The sequence below is a fragment of the Malaclemys terrapin genome, chromosome 11, assembly GCF_027887155.1.
Source record: "Malaclemys terrapin pileata isolate rMalTer1 chromosome 11, rMalTer1.hap1, whole genome shotgun sequence".
In the NCBI taxonomy this organism is placed as follows: Eukaryota; Metazoa; Chordata; order Testudines; family Emydidae; genus Malaclemys; species Malaclemys terrapin.
In genome coordinates this window covers 18,786,452-18,807,134 of record NC_071515.1, presented here as the reverse complement: position 1 = coordinate 18,807,134, position 20,683 = coordinate 18,786,452, and the positions used below count along the sequence as shown (strand labels likewise).

The window sequence follows — 20,683 nt, the reverse complement described above, 5'->3', positions numbered from 1 at the left end:
GGTTATTTCCGGGTGCTCCCTGCGGAGGGATAATCTCACGACAGCAATGGCGGTGTGGCGGAGGGATACAACGCACTCTATATAAACGCCGCGCAGGCGAACGGGTCTCTCTTTCTGCGGTGGGTGCTAGAGGTGGTTGGTTTGTTTCTGCGCTGCTCCGCCGCCACCGTCATGGGCTTCGGGGACCTCCGATCCGCTGCCGGCCTCCGGCTCCTCAACGACTTCCTGGCCGACAAGAGCTACATCGAGGGGTGAGCGGCGCGGGGAGCCGGGCGGACGAACGGCCCCTCCCCCGCTAAGCCCTGGGCACTGCTGCGGCTCAGGGTGTCGCGCGCCTGCCTGCGCGTGGGGCGTTACGGGCCGCTGGCCCGCCCGTGCCCAGTGCCGCAGCTCAGCCGCGGGCCTGCCCGTCCCCCAGCGGCCGTTGAGTCCGTTGCCTGGCAGGTGCCGAGCTGCTCTCCCCCGTTCCCCGCCTGCGCCGCTGGAGGGGCGGGGGGTTGCAAGCAGAATGGGACCCTCTGCAGTGTGTGTAATTCCCGTATAACCCTGCTGCAGGGAAAGCTGGTCTTCGCTGGGACAGTAACTCGAGCAGCGGCCCCGGCCCCGCCACAAGTCCTTCACTCTCGTGTGGTGCTGCTGTCGCCGCTAGCTGGCCCGGCCCGTTGGGTGCCATGCACCGCGGCGGGGGTCTGGGTCTGGGAGTTGGCGTGTTGTGCAGTGTGGCCGTTCTCATTTGGGCCCGGCTAAGCTCCGAGCAGCCATGAGTGTGTAGCCAAGTGACTTGTTAAGCTGCAAGTTATTTCACACCCCACTTCTGCTCTGACTGGTACATTACAAAAATCAATTCGTTGTTCTCTTTGAATGTGTTCTTTTCTGTAGGTATGTGCCCTCGCAGGCTGACATTGCCGTTTTTGAAGCCGTGTCTACCCCGCCTCCTGCTGACTTGTTCCACGCTCTCCGCTGGTACAACCACATTAAGTCATATGAAAAGCAAAAAGCAAGGTATGCCGAACTTAATGCACCAGACACCAATTTATATTTATAGGAGAGTAGTTAAACACCATAAACTTTGCAGTTTCCATTCAATTTTTTTGAACAAAGTCTGTTGTGTTTTCATTGGGATTGTAGCCAGCAAACCTAACTTTTTACCTAACTTTTTGTCTTAAAGTTTGTTTGAGCCTCTTTGCTTTTGAAAAGTGTATGCCTTATAGCTGAACAAGGGAGCTCTTTATTTATCCATAGAACTGGTGCAGTGCAGACACGAGTGTAAACCTTCCACACTGTCTTTTGCTAATGCACCTTGTTTCTGATCTAAATGTCAAGAAGCTAATTCTGTCTTCATGCCCACTCAGTCGTTGGGATGGCTGCTTAAACTTCAACAAGGCACCATTTGTGGTGATGCTTTTATGTATACCGTGTTTGTCAACCCATCAACACACAGCTGTTGGCCCGTGGTGAGAGCTGCATATGCATCCCACAATGGTAAATAGGTTGAGAACCACTGATGTAGACCCTGAGCTCTAGGAGTTAGAATGACACTGACCTCATGTAGATTATCAGAATAGTAATTTAAAGTTGATACCACCTGGGTTAGATTTGAACCATACCCCAATACAAATTCCCCATACAATCAAGCTCCTGTAGATTTAAATTTGAAACTTGTACACATACACCAGCTTCTTTTTTTGCCCAAAATGTAGTTTGAGATAGGAACTGAGATAGTTTGAGATACTAATAAACAAAATGATCAACTGTATATTGGGAGACCTTTCATTCAAATGATCATCCTGCAAGCATAAACCAAATTAAATAGTGACCCACAAAGAGGCCTGAAAATGAGGGGGAAATGTGAAAGCAAATGTATTCTTTTCTCTTTTAGTGAATTTAGTGATCATGAAAGTTGCCGTATTGACAGCCATGGAGACTGAAGTCCTCTCTAGAAAAGGTACAGCATATAGGCAGTGTCAGTGTATGCACCTTCACACTGCCTCACCATTATGCCTCAACCCTGTTCTGGGGGGAGCCTCCTGTAGAGTTGAGTGGTTCAGTCTCCTGACCTTTGGCTTTTTTGATGCTACCACTGATTTATATCCCTTGTGATGGTTTCTCTACTTGGAACTAGACTGAAGTTGAAAACTTACTTCACAAAGCTTGCTAAAAATTCTGATATGGTAACTAAATCTAACTAGTGCCAGTCCAACCAAATTCTAAGCAGAAGTGAATATAGAAGAGTGTAATCATTAAGGCTAGTATTCTGTCACTAGAGTTTATAAGAAATAGCAGTCTAATAAAAATGCAAATAGTCAAAAATAGAAATAAAAGCTTAAACTAACAGACCATGCTATTATGGCTTTGGTAGCCACCATTAGAAAAATGAAAGCACAAAGAAAGTCATAGTTAAAGGTAAACAAAATGAGATACTGTACCTTAATGAGGAGGCTGTGGAAAACTGTAGGCTGAAGTCTATATATTTTCAAGCAGTAGATGGAGCTATTTGATGCGTCTGGGATTTGAAAGTACAGTACTTAGCCCATAACACGTTCTTTTGGTTCTTCTGAAATAACATACAAACCTGCTTATGGTTATATGTTGGGTATTAGAAAAAGCAATTCTCAAACAGTTCCGTAGTTTAAAGCACTCACTAAAACACCAAAATCACAGAATTAATTAACCTCTGACAAAGCTAGCTTTACTCATCACCATGCTTACTGAGCGGCTATTAATCCTCCACCAAAAGCAAAGGTTTTCAAGGAAACATTTGGGTAGAAAATAGGAAAATTTACTTTAATGAGACACAGTATATTGTTAATTATCATAACTTGTTTAAATAATCACTAATCTTTCTCTGATGATATATTCTGTAACATCTCTGCACATGGAAAAGAAAATCAAAACTTATCAAAGCACCCATGGACAAAATTCCAGAGAAGTGCTTCGTTTTAGTTGGCTGCTGTTAAGTGGTATGCTGTAGGAAATGCTGCTAGCAAGAACAAAAATAGTATGCCATTTAGCTACCTATGCAGGTGGGATTCACCATAATAATTGTCAGTTTAACTATCCTGCTGTGCAGTGAGTGCACTTTTGAAACTGTAATGTACTTCATTGCTACCACAAGTAATTGTTACTGTAGGTTCACTGATCTGAAAAGTGTTAGTATCGAAATTAGGAGTATATTCATTTTAAACTAATATTATTTTTCCATTTCTTCAGTTTGCCAGGAGTAAAGAAGGCTTTGGGGAAATATGGTCCTGCTGATGTTGAAGACTCCACAGGTACAACCACAGATAGCAAAGATGATGATGACATTGATCTCTTTGGATCTGATGAGGAGGAGGTACTGAGATTTTTTTTTCTTAGAAATAATTTGTGAATTTTTTTGTTTTTGTATTTAAAAGATCATAATTTGATTGAAATGCACCAGAAATTTATTATCACAGCCCTGAAACGCATCTGACTTTGCATGATAAACAGGAAAGAACCTGTGAGGAGATAAATAACTAATGGGGTAGTGAAGAACATGTTACTGTAATAGGCATTAGTAGTAAAAATTAAACTAAAGGAAAGCATTTTACGTATGGAAATTTGCATAGGAAATGAGGGGGAAAGTCTTGTAAGCTGTTGACCTGATCTGTAAGGAACTTCAGAGTGATTTTTTTTTTTTTAACATGGTTTAAACTTGAAAAATGCTTTCTACTTTGTATCTATCAGATCAACAGGAATGTCCATGTGCAAAACTAAGTATAGCGTAAAATTTTCAGTCACCTAAATGACTTAAGCACTTAGAAATATGTCTCATAGATGCTCATGAAAATTTTACCCATAGTCTGCCAAGTGCTTAATACCATTCATGCATTTGAGCATTTCTTTTCATTCCATTCTCATGCTAGTAATGTTTTTGTTCTAAGGATGCAGAAACGTTTTTAGGTGACAAAAACAACGAAAATACCTTACTACAAAATTCTAGTAAACTTTTAACTGGCTTATTAAAGCATCAACTTAAAGATCACATTTAAGTTGTTTTTCTATTCTGTTTGAGTATTAGGAAAAAAATGCTTAGATGACATGTACAGACTCCACTATTGTGTATTGCAAGCTATGCTCAGCCTGTGTCACATAAAGATGGTAGGAGTTTTGTAAACTTCTAGCAAGCTTGCATGAAGTGCCTATTTTTAACTGACTGGTTACATGATGAATAAAACCAAATCACCATCTTTCGGCTGATCTTGTGATGATTTGTTTTTACCTGACTAAAAGCCAGTCTTTTATTAATAGTGGATAAAGAATGTCTGTCTTTGCCTTGTTGTGAATCTATTATTTCTCTTTCAGGAAAGTGAAGAATCAAAGAGACTGAGAGAAGAGCGTCTTGCTCAATATGAATCTAAGAAGTCCAAAAGTATGTCTGGTAGCTTTCTTTAATAGCCTGTTCTATGCACTTGATTAATTTGCAATATGTATTGGAAAGGTGGACAGGAAAAATCTTTCTCTCCCCCAATTATTAGCTGGAGTAGTTACGATTTGCTTCAATCAAGTACATTTGAAATAGTACAGTTTCTCACTATGTTGTGGTAGAGCACTTTTATCACAAGCATACTTTAGTCACTACTTTGAGACTGCTGTGTCAATGAGATGTGACTTGAGTTTGGGATTTGCTTCTAAGGATACAAATGCAAAGTTTAGGCTCTCCATTAATGGCTGGACACGCATCTACTTTAGACACTATCAGGATAACATAACTGTAGGAAGGAAGATTAGAAATCAACCTTTTATTTTAATATTGCAACCTAATCATTTCAATCTAGGATTCCACAGTTACTGGTCTGGAACTGTTCTGACATGTAGCAGTTGCAGTATTCCATCTGTGGGAAATAAACAGTTACACTGTATCATGCTCCTTTTCAGGTCAGCTGAAAAGGACTTTCTATGTAACAGACAAGATGACAAGTTTAGATTTGATGCAAATTTCTGAGTAAGCTTGGCTTGATGACAAGATGAATTCCTATAACAGAAGTTGGAAGTACATGTGTCTTTTAACATTATACTAATTTCCTGGAAATTTTGTAAAAGTTAGGACAAAACAAATCTTTTTACAAGAGATTTTCCACATAAGACTGGAAAGAGTAAAGCCTTCTGCATTGACAGATTCATACATTAAAGCATTATTGTTCATCTGTTTTGACTGTTCTTTTCCTGCTGTATTTTGTATAGGTTTGCAAACAGCTTTTATGAAATGCCTTATAGCAGGGGTCGGCAACCTTTCAGAAGTGGTGTGCCGGGTCTTCATTTATTCACGCTAATTTAAGGTTTCGCGTGCCAGTAATACATTTTAATGTTTTTAGAAGGTCTCTTTCTATAAGTCTATAATATATAACTAAACTATTGTATGTAAAGTAAATAAGGTTTTTAAAATGTTTAAGAAGCTTCATTTAAAATTAAATTAAAATGCAGAGGTCCCCCCAGACTGGTGGCCAGGACCCGGGCAGTGGGAGTACCTCTGAATATCAGCTCGTGTGCCATAGGTTGCCTACCCCTGTCTTATAGCCTAGGAAATGTCCAGGGTATCTTAATTTTAATTTATTCTTGCATCGTGTTGCTTTCTCTCTTCTCCCTCACCATCTTCTTGCCTTTTTTTTAGAACCAACTCTTATTGCCAAATCGTCCATCTTACTGGATGTGAAACCCTGGGATGATGAGACAGACATGGCCAAATTGGAGGAGTGTGTCCGAAGCATTCAGGCAGATGGATTAGTCTGGGGATCTTGTAAGTCGGTGATAAACAAGAATGTGAGAGCAAGGGGATGGTAGTACAATAGTGTGGTTTTTATTTAAAAAAAAAAAATGCTGCAGGCAGAGATATACTTCAAGGCATAACTTCATGGTATGTAGAAATAATACAGATATTATTATTTAGTATATTATGGACCCATGGTAGCCTTTATATAGATCACTGGTGTATTAAAAATAGACCTCTAGATCACTGTTCCAAAATGTAGATTAGTCTAGTTTGATTTGAGAAGTTAATAAGTTGTGGATTGCAGAGCTACTATGTATTGTCTGCCTTGGTAAACATAATACAGCAGTAATTGCTGGAGACTTTAACTTTAATTTTAAAATAAATCTCTGGCCTTCCTTGTAGAGACCTCAAAATTGCTCATGTTGAGTTGTGGGGTGGAGCTTCTCAATGATGGAGAGGAGTGGGTATATTTCCTGGTCAGCTTCCTGTTTTCACCCAGTTCTGTCTCCCTGTGGACTGAAGGTCCTCTGTCAACAGCAAACAAATCTCCCTTGTAAAAGTAGATTTGAAATGGGAAAATACTGTCCATAAGTAGCATAACAAAACACTTTGATTAAGCAAAAGTAACTTGCATTTGAGTCTGTGCTTTTAATGGCCAAGGGATTGATAGGTGATGTGCATATGGAGTATGCTGTTGGTTTCCATGTGTTTTATGCAATTTGGTATTTTGAACTGGTCTAATTCTCATTGTGTAATTAGTGCTTAAAGTGATGCTCTGATGAATAGGGTATTTGGTTAATTGACTCTTAATCACCATATTTCTTTCTTTGACAGCCAAGCTAGTTCCAGTTGGCTATGGTATCAAGAAGCTTCAAATTCAGTGTGTAGTTGAAGATGATAAAGTTGGTACAGATATGTTGGAAGAGAGAATAACAGCCTTTGAAGATTATGTACAATCAATGGATGTAGCTGCTTTTAACAAGATCTAAACCCTGCTATATCTGGAATAAAAGTACTTGAAAGCTTCTGGTCGGTCTATTGTAGCTTATTCCAAATCCCTGAATAATCTAGCTCAATTACAGTTCAAAAAGCTTTTGTTCGCCCATTGAAGTGAACTGCAGAATAAAAATGAAAACTAAATTAAACTGAGATCCTCTACCCCAGGATTGATGGTAGTGGATATCAGTACAGAAATCTGGGTTGGTTCTTGGTACTTCTGGAAGGAGTAAATAATACACACCGACAATTCAGATAATTCTAATGCAGATACCAGTGAGGAAGAGTGGTCTGGTGGTTAAGGTCAGAAAATCTGATTTCTGTGCCTACAACTTCTCTTGAAATCTTGACTGTGTGCAAGTTGTGCCCTGTACCTCCATTTCCCCATCTGTGAAATGGGAATACTACTTCACGGGTGTTTTGGCTAAAATTGTTAATATTGTGAGCTCTTTGGGGCAGAGTCTGAGGGGTGGGCAAACTACGAGCCACATCTGGCCCATGGGATCCTCCTTCCTGGCCTGGGAGGCTAGCCCCCAGCCCCTCCCCTGCTGTTCTCCCTCCCCTGCACTCTCAGCCCACTGCACTGCCAGCACAATGCTTTGGGCGGTGGGCTGTGAGCTCCTGGGGCAGGGCAGCTGCAGAGCCCAGCCTGATCCAGTGCTCTGTGCTGCGCAATGGCATGGCTGGCTCCAGCTGGGCGGCGCAGCTGTAGCACTGCCAGCCACCGGTGCTCCAGGCAATGCGGTAAGGGAATGGGGGGGGAGGTTGGATAGAGGGCAGGGGATCGGGGTGCTCAGAGGGTGGGGAATGGGGGGGTTGACTGGGGGCAGGGGTTGTGAGGGGCAGTCAGGAATGAGAGGAGGGGTTGGATGGGGCAATTGGGACAGGAAGTTGGGGAGGAGGAGATAGGGGGTTGGGGACCATGCCATGAACCCCTCCCCTAACTAGCCTTCCATACAATTTTCCAAAACCCAATGCGGCCCTCAGGCCAAAAAGTTTGCCCGCCCCTGGTCTAGGGACATACAATCCGAGCTGCAGAAATGCTGTCCAGACTTGGTTTGATAATGGATACCAAATAAGTTGCAATGTGATATGACTGTATGAAAAGCCAGTGCAGTTTTGTACTGCATATGTAAAATCATGTCATGGAGTTGGGAGACAGAGGGAACACTGGGGCAGCATATCCCTTTCAATTAAATGCCTAAGTAGACTGAAATACTGGGTTCGTGAACCAATTCTTGTGTATAATGAAGGGTTAATAGGGAGTTCAATAACTTTATATTGCCTCATTTTGTTTCACTTATCTGTTTGGACAGGAACTGTGCTTTAATTGAAGTCAAAGCCCACACCCCTAAGTGGCACAGTGCATTCTCTTTCAGAAGGGAAAAATATCATATCCCACGAGTATTACAGTGAAAAAGCCAAGGATGGTTAAGCTGCACTCATGATACTGCATACTTTTGTTTTCTATATAACACTTGTATAAGCAGATACCCCTTTAGCAGAGTTCAGCTTGCTTGTATCAGGGCTGAATGTGGCTATTATAGATGTGAGGTCCTAGGGTGGTTTTTTTGTTTTCCCCAAAACTTATTCTAATGATGGAATATGCTAGCTGAATGCTTTCCCAGCCAGGACTATGTAAATCTGCACATTGACTGTTTAGGGTTTTCTTCATAAGCCTTTAATTAATGAAATTTCTAGTCCCTTTTGTAGTGCTAGGTAATGTGAAGCACTGAGTTGCCTGGAAGCTGAAACTAGCATTATAGTGTAATGTCATTCATTGCAACTGGGGTAGATTTAATGTGGAAATCTGACATTTTACTTTAAAATCTTCATTTCACTTCTGCTAGTTCTATTGGAAACATGGTGCTTACCTGGGGTGGCAGGACTTGTTGCTCTGTTTGTTCAAAAGGCTGTTGTACAGGAAAAAGGTTGCAAATGCTTTTGATTTATTTTGTTATCCTCCATAAAGGATGCCCTATGTCCCAACAAATGATTAAATAAAACCATATCACAGGCCTTCCCACCCCCACCTTAACAAAATCTTTTAATTCCAATAAGGAAGAACTAGTATAAAAACATCTAATGCTGACTCTGCCCTTGTTTTCTTAATGTTCCACCTAGTAGTTCCTGTCATAACTCATTTTTTTAAAGATCCTCACAGGTGCTGTGAAAAATGAGGGAGACTGGGCAAAAATAATTCCGATGCCTGGCAGGGGTACTGTTTAGATGACCAGGGACAGTAGATCTATCTGCAATACTCTTGCTTTTATTATCAAAAATACTTCAGCTGTTCAAAAACTACTTTTACTTAGACCTTTGAACAGTTTTCTTGAAAGTATAGATCCATGCAGTTAAGAGTGACTTGCAGATTGTAACACTTCAGGAGATAATTATGCCAGCCAGCCACCTGCAGTGTCAGTCTGCACTGTTGGTGGATTGGTGCTGTTTTAATACTGACCGTGCTCCTGCAGAAGTACTGGAGATTTTTATGAAATCTCTGAAAATATTGCTGAATTGAGACTCATGTAAAATAATGGGTTCTAGGCATGTTTTTCAGTTGGTACTGGACAGGAGTAAACACTGCCTGTTGAAGAAGCATTTAGGAATAATCAGGAAAGTAATATTCTACAATCCTGCCATAACATATATAGAGCTGGGAAAAGCCAGTTAACCACAGTTTGATTAGTTTTCTGAACTTTTGTTTGAAGTGGTATATTTCTTAGTCACGAATTCCAAAGACTTTGAGAAGTAACTTCCTTCATAAGTCAATAGCCAATCTTTAATAAATTCCTGGGCCAGCTTGTACCCTCAGTTGGAATAAATGCAAGGTGCTGAGCAACCCTCAATTCTTGTTTCATGATGGGGCTGTGTATTAGAATTCCATAGTAATATCAAAATCTGGATTATTGTGGATTCTTCTACCCCTAAAACTGAAATTAGCCCTCTTGGTTCCACAGAGTAGTTGCAGCACTTGTGACCATTCTGTCTGCCTGAGGGAAGCAGCTGGCGCACTGCTATCTCCATGCACGAGGGAGTGCTGCTACCCCTTCCTTCTCAAACCACCCTAAATTGCTGCTCCTTCCCCCCCCCCCCCACCAGTTTGTTTAATGTTCTAATCTACCTCAGGGCAAGCTCCCTCCTCTTTCTCCAGTGCAAGGTGCCTCAAGTAGAGCTGGGCAGTTTTTTGACCACCACTGTAGGGTGGGGGGGGAAAGAGATTCCTATGTTAACCAAACCATTATGAATGTGTCAAATTCACTAATTTGCTCCAGTTGAAAAAAAAGTCCCTCAAACATTTAAACAGTGCACATTTTGATTCTAAATGACTAGAAATTTCCTTCAATTTCATTTTTACACACCTTCAAAAAAATTTTCAAAATTTTCAGCAAATCAAAGTGTTTTACAAAAAAGTACATTTGGGGATGGGGGGAGAAACCTGATAGCAAACAAATCAGTTATTCAGACAGGTCTAATCAAGAGACAGAGGCTCCTGCTGTATTGTTCAGGCCTTGTCTTGGAGAATGAAGATCGCTCTCCCAGCCGAAGGAAGAGAAGAATGTCTGCCCCTAACACACTGATCCAGAAGGATCAGTGAAAGGAACAGTAAATTCCGGGTGTAACAGAACCGGGAATAGTGGAAAGAGAGATGGGATCAGGCTTACAAAAGTTTAAAAGGTAAAAACTGTCATGAGAGAGGTCATAATCCAGTGGTTACTATACAGCTTCCCTTTATTGAAAAATCACATATAATATCAGCAAAAGAAACAGCCACAAACTAATCCAAGTACTAAACCTCACAGACTGCTTAGGAATGTCAGCGCAGCTGATCAGATGAGAGGACTGTTCTTCTGCTTATCCAGACATCTGTCAATCATTGTTATCTTTTCATCTCAGGCTGGCTTTCCAATCCAACAGCCGCTTTCCCGTCTCATGACAGTTCATCCTGCACGGGCCTGTATAGCTGCTGAGATGGCTCCACCATCTGCACCTAGCAGTTGCTGCTCCTGCCATTTTTCCATAGTCAGTGACTTGAGTAAGCATCTGTCATTTTGATCAGTGTCCAGACTCCATTAGCATCAATCTCACTGTCCTCAGGAAACAGAGAGCTGTGTCTTCCTTGGTTTTGTTTAGATGTCTTCTGTTCCTCCTGTAGAGGTGGCTCATGCAGTAGTTATGATGCATGGGCCTTGGTGTGAATTACTTGGGCAGGTTGCCAGTCCTTTTCTCCCTATCCAGTGGCAGTAACTGGCATTCTTGTGCTGTCTTCAAATCTGTACCTCTCTTATAACTATTTCAGGATTGTTATTAGCTCAAGAAACTTGCTACATGTTGGTTTATGTCCTCCTGTCCCAGGGGTCACTGAACTGCTGTTCCTAATAAACCATGATGATAGTCCAACAATACTAAGCATGGATCTCTTGAATATTCCACAGCTTTAAAAAAAAAAAATCAAATTATTTACTGACTTCTTTGCTAACCCTTTTGACTATGCAAAATAAGAGCTTCAACTACTCTATCAAAGAAAATTGATGCAATGTGCCTTACCCCTGAGACTGAGAAATCGACTATACTTGGATTATATTTTCCAGAACCCTTTGGGTTGAACAAAGGAGCTGTTTTAAGAGCAGACAGCAACCGTACATTTCTGCCGAGGAGAGGAAGTGAAGAATACTGTATTCAAAAACAGCAGAAGGTTAACACCCTGCTCTTAGGAAAAAATGCCAGGGAATCTAAAGAAGAGAGGGTAGAACTTTTGGTTGAGGCATATTCCGCAGCACAAAGCTCATAACACCTTGCTGAGGCACTAGTTCTGTAATGACTCAGGAAAGAGTGGTACCTAACCAATTAGCAACATCATATTTCGTAGCATTTAGGTGTATTTCTGAGATGGTACTGGTGATCCAGTACTAACACTGCTCAGCTCATGAGGCCTAATGAACTCAGACCAAAATGTGGCTGTAGGCAATATTGATCTATTCATATTTGTGCAAATCTAGTTCAAAGTGATAGAATATTTTGTGTAAAAGAACATTATGCATGAATCTATATCTAGCGCCCCATCTACACTGTAAACTTTACTTGTGTAGACAAGGCCATATGGTGTTATAACCATGTTACAGCCCTAATCTTACACGCTGAGGCAAGAATGTGTGTATAGTTTTGTACATACATGTATTCAAGCTGGCTGAAAATATACCTTTACTGGGTATACATGAGCTAACAGGAAACTCAAGGCCTCAGCGAAGAGATGGCGCAAGGGGGGACAAGGTTGTTCATTTTTATGTGCATAGAAAGTTGTTGTTAATAATCTACAGCACTTGTTCAATCTTTTCCATATTTGGGACCCTTTTCTATATTGGAACCCCTTTCCTACTCAGACTGGGCTTCCTCCCCCTTCCACCTAGCTGGGATCTAACCAGGAGTTCTCCTTATTTAGCACTATTGGAAGCGTGGTGTGATCATGACCCCTGACAGCTGCGTGTGAGCTCCAGGCTGAGAACTCCTGGATCCAAGGTGTTACGTAATTCAACAAAGAAATATTTTTGTTATATATGATTATGTTGAGAAGGTGTCACTTTCAACACCTCTTCTGGAATTTACACAACAGGATTAATAGTGGGAATGTTCCTCTATCTGATCCGAATCCCACTGATTGCAGTGGGCTTTGACTCAGGCCCTTTATACATCAAACTAGCATCCTATCCAAATTCTGCAGCCTTAAAAAAAAAATAAAAAAAATTCCAGCTAACATGGGGTACAGCATTAAATTGATTGCAATCAACCCACTGTTCTTGTTCATAGCTAAGATACACATCTGTTTGACTGTGAATCTACTGCTGGTTATATGCACTGAGAAAGATTTTTAAGAGCTGGTCACGGAGTGGTTTCACAATACCGCACAGCCAGATTGCTGTTGTCAGAGTTCCGCAGTTGTTCACTGACTGTTGCAGACCGGCTGACCTCCCAGACTGCAAGTTTTAGTGCCTCAGAAACTGTCGCCCTGACACGGGTTTGGAACTTCTTGCTAATCAGAACATAGAGGATTGGATTGAGGCAGCTGTTGATGAAAGCCAGGCCAGTAGAGAGGGGAATACCGCTGAGAAGCAAGTCATGGATGTGTTCATTATGGTGAGCAGATAGTTCCAGAATGGTAAATATGTGATAGGGGGTCCAGCAAACAAAAAAAGCTACAACTACCGCAAGGATGGTCCAGAAAAGCCTGCTGGAAGTCAGCATGGTTCTCTTCTTCACCTTCAGAACTAGAAATGAGTAACAAAGGACCATGGTCACTAGGGGAAAGAGGTAGCCACAAACAAGCCTCACCCAAATGAAAACATTATGCCTCATCAAAATGAGTTCTTTGTCATGTGGATGGAAGTTGTTATAGCAAATAGTGGAGTTATGAACTGTAATTATGTCTCTGAAGTGTAAGGCAGGGGCACCAATAATAGCAGCTGAAATCCAAATAATCACACTCAGAATGAGGGTGTTCCTTAGGGTCCGATATTTGTTGGAAAAGACTGGGTGTACCAGGCGGATATAGCGGTCAAGGCTGATGATGGTCAGGAAGAAGACACTGGCAAACATATTTAGTAAAGCAATGAAGGAGTTAGTCTTGCAGAGCCATTTCCCAAAGGGCCAATGGAAGCCCATGGCCACATACGTAATGTAAAGAGGCAGGAAAAGAACAAAGATGAAGTCTGCAATGGCCAGGTTGAGGAACCAGAGGGTACTGACTGATTTATCCCATTTAAACCCCATAAACCAGATGACTATGGCATTTCCTGGTACCCCCAGGAGAAAAGCCACACTGCATAAGGAAAGAGAGATGATGTGTGCAACACTGAGATAGGACTGGGGTGGTTCATCTTCCTCATACTCATAGAGATAGGAGTAGTTGTCAAAATTTTCACTCAGCATCATTTCAGGAAACTCCATAGTGTATGGCTACGTTCTGTGGAGAAAAGGAAATGAAAAACTTAAAAGGGAAACGTTTAGGTCAAATCATATCTTAAAAGCTTTTTTTTTTAAAACTGTATTACTAATACCACCATAATTTCATTCAAGGTCTTGGACATCAGAAATAAATGAGTTTCACTGCTTCAAGTGTATCACTTTTTGGCTGTCCAATGCTAGCACAATGCTTTACCCTTTGAGGTGCAGAAACTGCAGGGGAGCATTCACATCTGGACAAAGAAACTATTTACAATGACACTTACAAAAGTCCCATGAAGATGTCTTTTTGTCAAATTTATATGTCATTTTTCTAATAGTCCTATTCTTGTAAAAACCCATAAACAAAACAAGCTATATTTAGAACCTAAATTATCTTGCACAGTCCCTTAAAAAACAACAACAATAACAACCACCCAAGACTAAAATGAGTGCATTTTTTATGTCCCTGTAAGTTTGGACGTGCTCCTGTTCCTGTTGAAGTCATTGGGAATCTTGACCTGTCTGGGAAATGGGTTGAGCTCTGTGGGCCAGATCCTCAGCGGGTGCAAACCCACCTATGCCAATAGTTATACTGATTTACACTGGCTGAGGATCTGGCCCTTTGTTTCCAGGATCACCGTTCAGAGTCATTCACTGGGAGGTGTTGCTTTGTACTTTTTAAATAGAAATGAAAGTAAACCCCAAAGCTGATTATATTAAAATTTAAATTACTATTTAATATACTGGGGCCGGACTGTCTTGTGGCTAGAGCACAGGACTGGGAATCAGTTCCTGACTTTGCCACTGACTTCCTGTATGATCATGGAAACGTGGGGCTGGAAGGGACCTTGAGATGTCATCAATTCCATCTGTGACTGATTTCTGTTACCAATCTGCCTGAGGCCTCAGGTGAACAGGCTGAGGCCGCAGAATCATTTGGGGAGGAGATGATGAAACACACCAAGTGTCTAAGTTTAAAGCTTTATTAATAAAAGAATAGCGGTGAGCATTGGGACTAATCCCACATCACTAAAAGGAAGCAAGAAAGTGTTAGTGCCCCAGCCCTAACCCACTTTCATACTCTCACTCGCACAACCTGAGGCTGGCCAAGCCTGGGTGTAACATAAGAAGAAGAGGGGTGGGGAGTTCTTGCCCCGTGCACGGGTCGTTCAGTGTCCGCTGCGATCTCTGCCTTGCTTTGGCTCTCAGGAGGGTTTTAAGTCCTGGGGTCCTTTGGGGGTGTTTTCGTCCAGGGCCCTCTGTTCCCGGTGCTCTTTGTACCAACCCAAACTGGCTTGCTGTGGCCTCCTCGGCTTCCCAAAACACACCGGCTCCAGAGACTTTGTTTTCCCCCCTGCTGGCCTTCGCCGTCTGATTCGCTTTCACTGCCACGGCCGGCTCCAGCATTTCTGCTGCCCCAAGCAAAAAAAAAAAAAAAAGCCGCGATCAGCAGGGAATGAGAGGGAATACCTAGAGGGAATGAGGGACCTGCCACCCCCGAATTGCCGCAGGTGCCGCCCCTCTCCCTTGGCCGCCCCAAGCACCTGCTTGTTAAGCTGGTGCCTGGAGCCGGCTCTGCTCACTGCTATCTCTGCAGGCCTGCTCAACTTCGTTCTCCTCTTCTCACGGCTGGGCAGCTGCAGATTTCTCATCACACCTATGACCTGGGACCGGGGCCGGCGTCTTATCTTCACACGGAGCTAGCCGAAGTGTCAAGTTAACCCGTTCTCTGCTCTTTTCCTCCTTTCCTCTCTTGGCCTCTCGCTCCCTGCAAAGGAACCTTCCATTCCACACTCATCCCTTTGACCCTTCCTAAAATGCCCTGCAATGCTTGCAACAGCATTAACAAGATACCATGCTGATCTGCCTTCCCCAGGGGACCCCTTGAGAGAGGGGGACATTGGGATGTGACACAGCCCCCTGCACTGAGGCAGGACCAAGTAAACCTAGATCATCCACAACAGAGGTTTGTCCAGCCTGTTATTAAAAACCTCCAGGGATGGGGATTCTACAACCTCCCTTAGAAGCCTATTCCAGTGTTAAAGTACCTTTATAGTTAGAAATATTTTCCTAATATATAAACTAATCTGCAACAAGGGAGATTTAAACTGATTACTTCTCCATGACTACCTAAAACAGAACAATTATCACAGTCCTCTTTATCACAGCCCTTAACATATCTGAAGACTGATCAGGTCTCCCCTTCTCAAAAAAAAAACATGCCCAGTTTATTTAACCTTTCCTCCTAGGTCAGGTTTTCTGAACCTTTTATCATTTTTGATATTGGCCAAATTGCTTAATCTCTCTGCATCTGTTTTCCGACCTGCAAAATGGGATGTTAAGTAGGTGAACTCAATACTGTTGGTAAAGTTCTGGGAGATACTCGGATGGAAGACCTTATAGAAGTGCAAAGTAGTATTCTTTCTTTTTGAGTTTGGGATTTTACAGCTTCTGTCTCCCAGTCCTGTTTGAAGTAGGTTTTATTGGACGTCTGTGGCAGAAATCAGAGAAGAGCCAGGCGTCTGTGTAGGCGAAAGGGTGCAATTAAAATGCTAGGGAGCCAAGTTTCTTGGTTTTTTTTGTTTTGTTTTGTTTTAAATTGCTAAAAATACGATCTGGAATAGCAAGGTCGTAGTTTGGCGATTTAAAGTTCAGGGGTTTATTCCACTCTGACACACAATTTTACAATGAGGAATGCTGAGGCTCAGAAAGCTAAACAGTCCAGACTTCTTAGGGCCAGATTTGAACACCCTTGCTCTTCTTGAGTAACATTTTGCTCCATGAGGAGTCCCACTGACTTCAATAGTTCTGCTCATAGAGTGAGGCAACATGCAGAAGGCTATCAGAATCTATATTAAAGAGTTTATTGTACAAAGATAAAAAAAAAATTAACAGTGGGCTAGGTCCTCAGTTGGTGTAAATCAACTTCGTTCCAGTGAAGCCTCTGCAGCTGTAAGCCAGGTGACACCTGCTGGGGTCTGGCCCAAATTTGTTTTCTTTCCGAAAAGGGGCACTTTTCTCTTGGTTTGCTGAAACAGGAAATTACCTATATTCAAAGTTCATCAAAAGTGGAGTCTCATTATAAGGGATCCATCAGATATCTTATAATGGGCAAAAGGGAGGTGATTTTTTTATTGCGTCATTAAACTAAAGCCATATATGTTGCTGAATTTTCCTTGGCAACTAGTGAAGTGTTCCAATTCAACTACTTTAAGAAAAGTGCTCGTAAAGTATTTCTTGATTTAAGTGGTGGACTCCAGATTTACACAGCTGTAAATGAGATCTGCATCTGGCCTTGAGTTCTTGTTTGTGTCTTGTACGTCCTGGAGCACGTTGCCAGCGTTTAACATGAAATTACCATAGAGATGCTGGATGGGGCATAGATCCATTCCAGGAATGAAAACAATTTGTGAGGCCGATAGTAGTGAAACCAGTTATTAAGAAAAAGAGTCACAACAAAAGGCACCGTGAACCAAACATCTTTGGCTGGCTGGCAGCGGTAACTTTAATATTCTGACAACATAAATGATTTATTTTCTGCCACAAAGGAACAAAGCAATTGATGCAGCTCATCCTAAGGAGGGTTTATTATAAAGCTACGTACAGAAAGCCCTTGAGCTGCTCGGCTTGTAAATGCCCTAGCTAGACCCCTTTAAATTGACTAGTGGTATGGAGCAAGTTTGACACACTGTATTTCTTTGCAGACTCTTTAGAACCCTTAGCATACATGATTGGGGTGACCCCCTCACAGATGGGAAGCCCCTCTCTGTGGAACACAAATGGTCTTGTGGCTTAAGGTATTGACAGGAATTCAAGAGAGCAAGAGTTCAGTTTTTTGTTCTGCCAGAGACTTCCTGGGCGACGCTAAGCAAGTCATTTAATTTCTCTGCACTTCAGAACCCCTGAACCTTCACTTCCCTACCTCACAATGTGTTGTGAGGACAAATGTGTTACAGTTTGGGTAGCATGATATAGGGACCTATAATTACCTAGATAGCATGCTACTGAATCTGGCCCGGCCTAGCTGACAGGATAGCCTCTACAGGAATTATAACTCTTTCCTTGCCCCTTTTGACATTTTAAAGTTTTTCTGCCATTTCTCAAATAATGAAGAAAATGAGACCAGCTCTGCACTCTCTCTCTAAGCACTGAAGCATGTGCATAAGTCTAATCCTATTCAGCAAATCACTTAAACAAGTGCTTATTTTTAAGCTTGTGCTTAAATCCCATTGGCTTCAAGTACTTTACTGAATAGGGATGGATTTATGCACATGCTTAACTTTAAACATGGGGCCGGATGCGCTGCATCCGAGGGTGCTAAAGGAGTTGGCGGGTGAGATTGCAGAGCCATTAGCCATTATTTTTGAAAACTCATGGCGATCGGGGGAGGTCCCAGATGACTGGAAAAAGGCTAATGTAGTGCCCATCTTTAAAAAAGGGAAGAAGGAGGATCCGGGGAACTACAGGCCAGTCAGCCTCACCTCAGTACCTGGAAAAATCATGGAGCAGGTCCTCAAGGAATCAATTATGAAACATTTAGAGGAGAGGAAAGTGATCAGGAACAGTCAGCATGGATTCACGAAGGGGAAGTCGTGCCTGACTAACCTAATTGCCTTCTATGATGAGATAACTGGCTCTGTGGACGAGGGGAAAGCAGTGGATGTGTTATTTCTTGACTTTAGCAAAGCTTTTGATACTGTCTCCCACAGTATTCTTGCCACCAAGTTAAAGAAGTATGGGCTGGATGAATGGACTGTAAGGTGGATAGAAAGCTGGCTAGATCATCGGGCTCAACGGGTAGTGATCAATGGCTCCATGTCTAGTTGGCAGCCGGTTTCAAGTGGAGTGCCCCAAGGGTCGGTCCTGGGGCCGGTTTTGTTTAATATCTTTATTAATGATCTGGAGGATGGTGTGGACTGCACTCTCAGCAAGTTTGCAGATGACACTAAACTAGGAGGCGTGGTAGATACACTAGAGGGTAGGGATCGGATACAGAGGGACCTAGACAAATTAGAGGATTGGGCAGAAAAAAACCTGATGAGGTTCAACAAGGACAAGTGCAGAGTCCTGCACTTAGGACGGAAGAATCCCATGCACTGCTACAGACTAGGGACCGAATGGCTAGGTAGCAGTTCTGCTGAAAAGGACCTAGGGGTCACAGTGGACGAGAAGCTGGATATGAGTCAACAGTGTGCTCTTGTTGCCAAGAAGGCTAACGGCATTTTGGGCTGTATAAGTAGGGGCATTGCCAGCAGATCGAGGAACGTGATCGTTCCCCTTTATTCGACATTGGTGAGGCCTCATCTGGAATACTGTGTCCAGTTTTGGTCCCCACACTACAAGAAGGATGTGGAAAAATTGGAAAGAGTCCAGCGGAGGGCAACAAAAATGATTAGGGGTCTGGAGCACATGACTTATGAGGAGAGGCTGAGAGAACTGGGATTGTTTAGTCTCCAGAAGAGAAGAATGAGGGGGGATTTGATAGCAGCCTTCAACTACCTGAAGGGGGGTTCCAAAGAGGATGGAGCTCGGCTGTTCTCAGTGGTGGCAGATGACAGAACAAGGTGCAATGGTCTCAAGTTGCAGTGGGGGAGGTCCAGGTTGGATATCAGGAAAAACTATTTCACTAGGAGGGTGGTGAAACACTGGAATGCGTTACCTAGGGAGGTGGTGGAGTCTCCTTCCTTGGAGGTTTTTAAGGCCCGGCTTGACAAAGCCCTGGCTGGGATGATTTAGCTGGGAATTGGTCCTGCTTTGAGCAGGGGGTTGGACTAGATGACCTCTTGAGGTCCCTTCCAACTCTGATATTCTATGATTCTAAACATATGCTTAACTCCTTTGCTGAACTGAGACCTGAGGGACAAGCTGTAGAAATTAATGGACTTACATTGAGTAAAAATGGACTAACACGGGTGAATCGGGCCACAAGTTTCATTCGATAAAATACAAATATGTTGGTCTCTGGTGAGCACTTCATTTTGGGCAAAGACTAAGCATGGAAAGTTGCAGGCCAAAGGTTCGAAGAATGTGGGAAAAAAACAGGAAATATTTCATCGTTTTAGTTATAGTGATAGCTACCAGAATAATTGCTATGCAGTAAAGAAAGGATATTCCCCAGCAGAAAGTAATGTCCAACAGGAAAGATAAGGAAAATATGACATGTGCACTCATCAAAGAGGGACTTGAGAAATTAACTGGGTGCAGATGGAGAAGAGGAAGGGTGACTAAAGCTTCCCCAAAAAACAACAGAAAGCACTATAACTAGAAATGATTCCTCAGCAGCAAATGCTTCGCAGGTTAAAAAAAAAAAAAAAAAAAAACCACACACAGTTTCTCAACTTCCCGCTATTGAGACAGCTTCTGGATTTACAATCAGACCATGATTTTCGGGGGAAGAATCTAAAAAGGAAGGGCAGGAAAAACAATAAAAAGTGCCTAGGAAAATAAAGGAAAATGGATAGTAAAAGGAGTTTTAGAGTGAGAAAGGTTTAATAGCATAAAGGAGGCTTAGAAATACTACATTCATTTTGTGAGACCAGCTAAACTACTGATGGACAGCAGAGATGACTATAGCAGGCTTGTTTTGGCAGATCAAGAGTGATTTGTTGCATTAGTGAAGCTGCGATCAAAAGAAACCAAGTTCTCCTCTCAGTTACACCTACAGCTGAGTTCAGCTGTACTGCATGGGTGTAACTGAGAGCAGCCTATGTATGGCCTACTGGATGCAATAAGAGTGAGTTTATTTGTATTATTTTCCCGAGGACTAGTTCTGGGAAGGAGTTAAGACTCAGCATGCAGATTTGGAGCCCAGTTCCATATTTTTTTAATTCCATTAATATTTGCCTGATAAAGTAGGGCAGGAAAAGGCTCTTGAGATATTTTGCTCATTGAACCACATCTTGCATGGCTCTTTGACTTCAAAGGGACTACTCACTTGAGTAAAGTTATGCACACACATAAGTGTTTACAGGATCAGGTCTTTAATGGATGAAAAAGTATAAAATAAGCAGAAGGATG

The 20,683-nt window shown here is 42.3% G+C and overlaps 2 protein-coding genes and 2 non-coding genes across 10 annotated transcripts in view; 3 read left to right on the top strand and 1 right to left on the bottom strand.

Moving 5' to 3' along the window:
• Positions 1–110: 110 nt before the first annotated feature.
• On the top strand, positions 111–6,757 carry EEF1B2 (eukaryotic translation elongation factor 1 beta 2). The gene is made up of 6 exons (XM_054044755.1): positions 111–251; positions 880–1,002; positions 3,211–3,334; positions 4,327–4,393; positions 5,633–5,758; positions 6,566–6,757. The coding sequence occupies exons 1-6, from the start codon at positions 172–174 to the stop codon at positions 6,718–6,720; spliced, it is 675 nt and encodes a 224-aa protein (XP_053900730.1). The 5' UTR covers positions 111–171; the 3' UTR covers positions 6,721–6,757.
• LOC128845819 (small nucleolar RNA SNORD51) lies at positions 4,178–4,258 on the top strand. Its single transcript, XR_008446732.1, has one exon. It is a non-coding gene; the product is annotated as a small nucleolar RNA SNORD51 (small nucleolar RNA).
• LOC128845820 (small nucleolar RNA SNORA41) lies at positions 4,802–4,935 on the top strand. The gene has a single exon (XR_008446733.1). It is a non-coding gene; the product is annotated as a small nucleolar RNA SNORA41 (small nucleolar RNA).
• Positions 6,758–10,433: 3,676 nt separating the features above from the next.
• The window catches only part of CMKLR2 (chemerin chemokine-like receptor 2), a 47,472-nt gene continuing 37,222 nt past the window's right edge, over positions 10,434–20,683 (bottom strand). For all 7 annotated transcript variants that reach the window (XM_054043208.1, XM_054043209.1, XM_054043207.1 and 4 more), the window contains one exon: positions 10,434–13,685. In XM_054043208.1, coding sequence (XP_053899183.1) covers positions 12,605–13,669 — 1,065 coding nt within the window. In that variant the 5' untranslated portion in view covers positions 13,670–13,685 and the 3' untranslated portion in view covers positions 10,434–12,604. The remainder of the gene's footprint in view (positions 13,686–20,683) is intronic.

Excerpts from the sequence above, each read along its gene's own strand:
- EEF1B2 (XM_054044755.1), top strand. The coding sequence starts at position 172 with ATGGGCTTCGGGGACCTCCGATCCGCTGCCGGCCTCCGGCTCCTCAAC. Across the intron at positions 4,394-5,632 it reads TGAATCTAAGAAGTCCAAAA|AACCAACTCTTATTGCCAAA; the intron begins GTATGTCTGGTA and ends CCTTTTTTTTAG. Across the intron at positions 5,759-6,565 it reads TGGATTAGTCTGGGGATCTT|CCAAGCTAGTTCCAGTTGGC; the intron begins GTAAGTCGGTGA and ends TTTCTTTGACAG.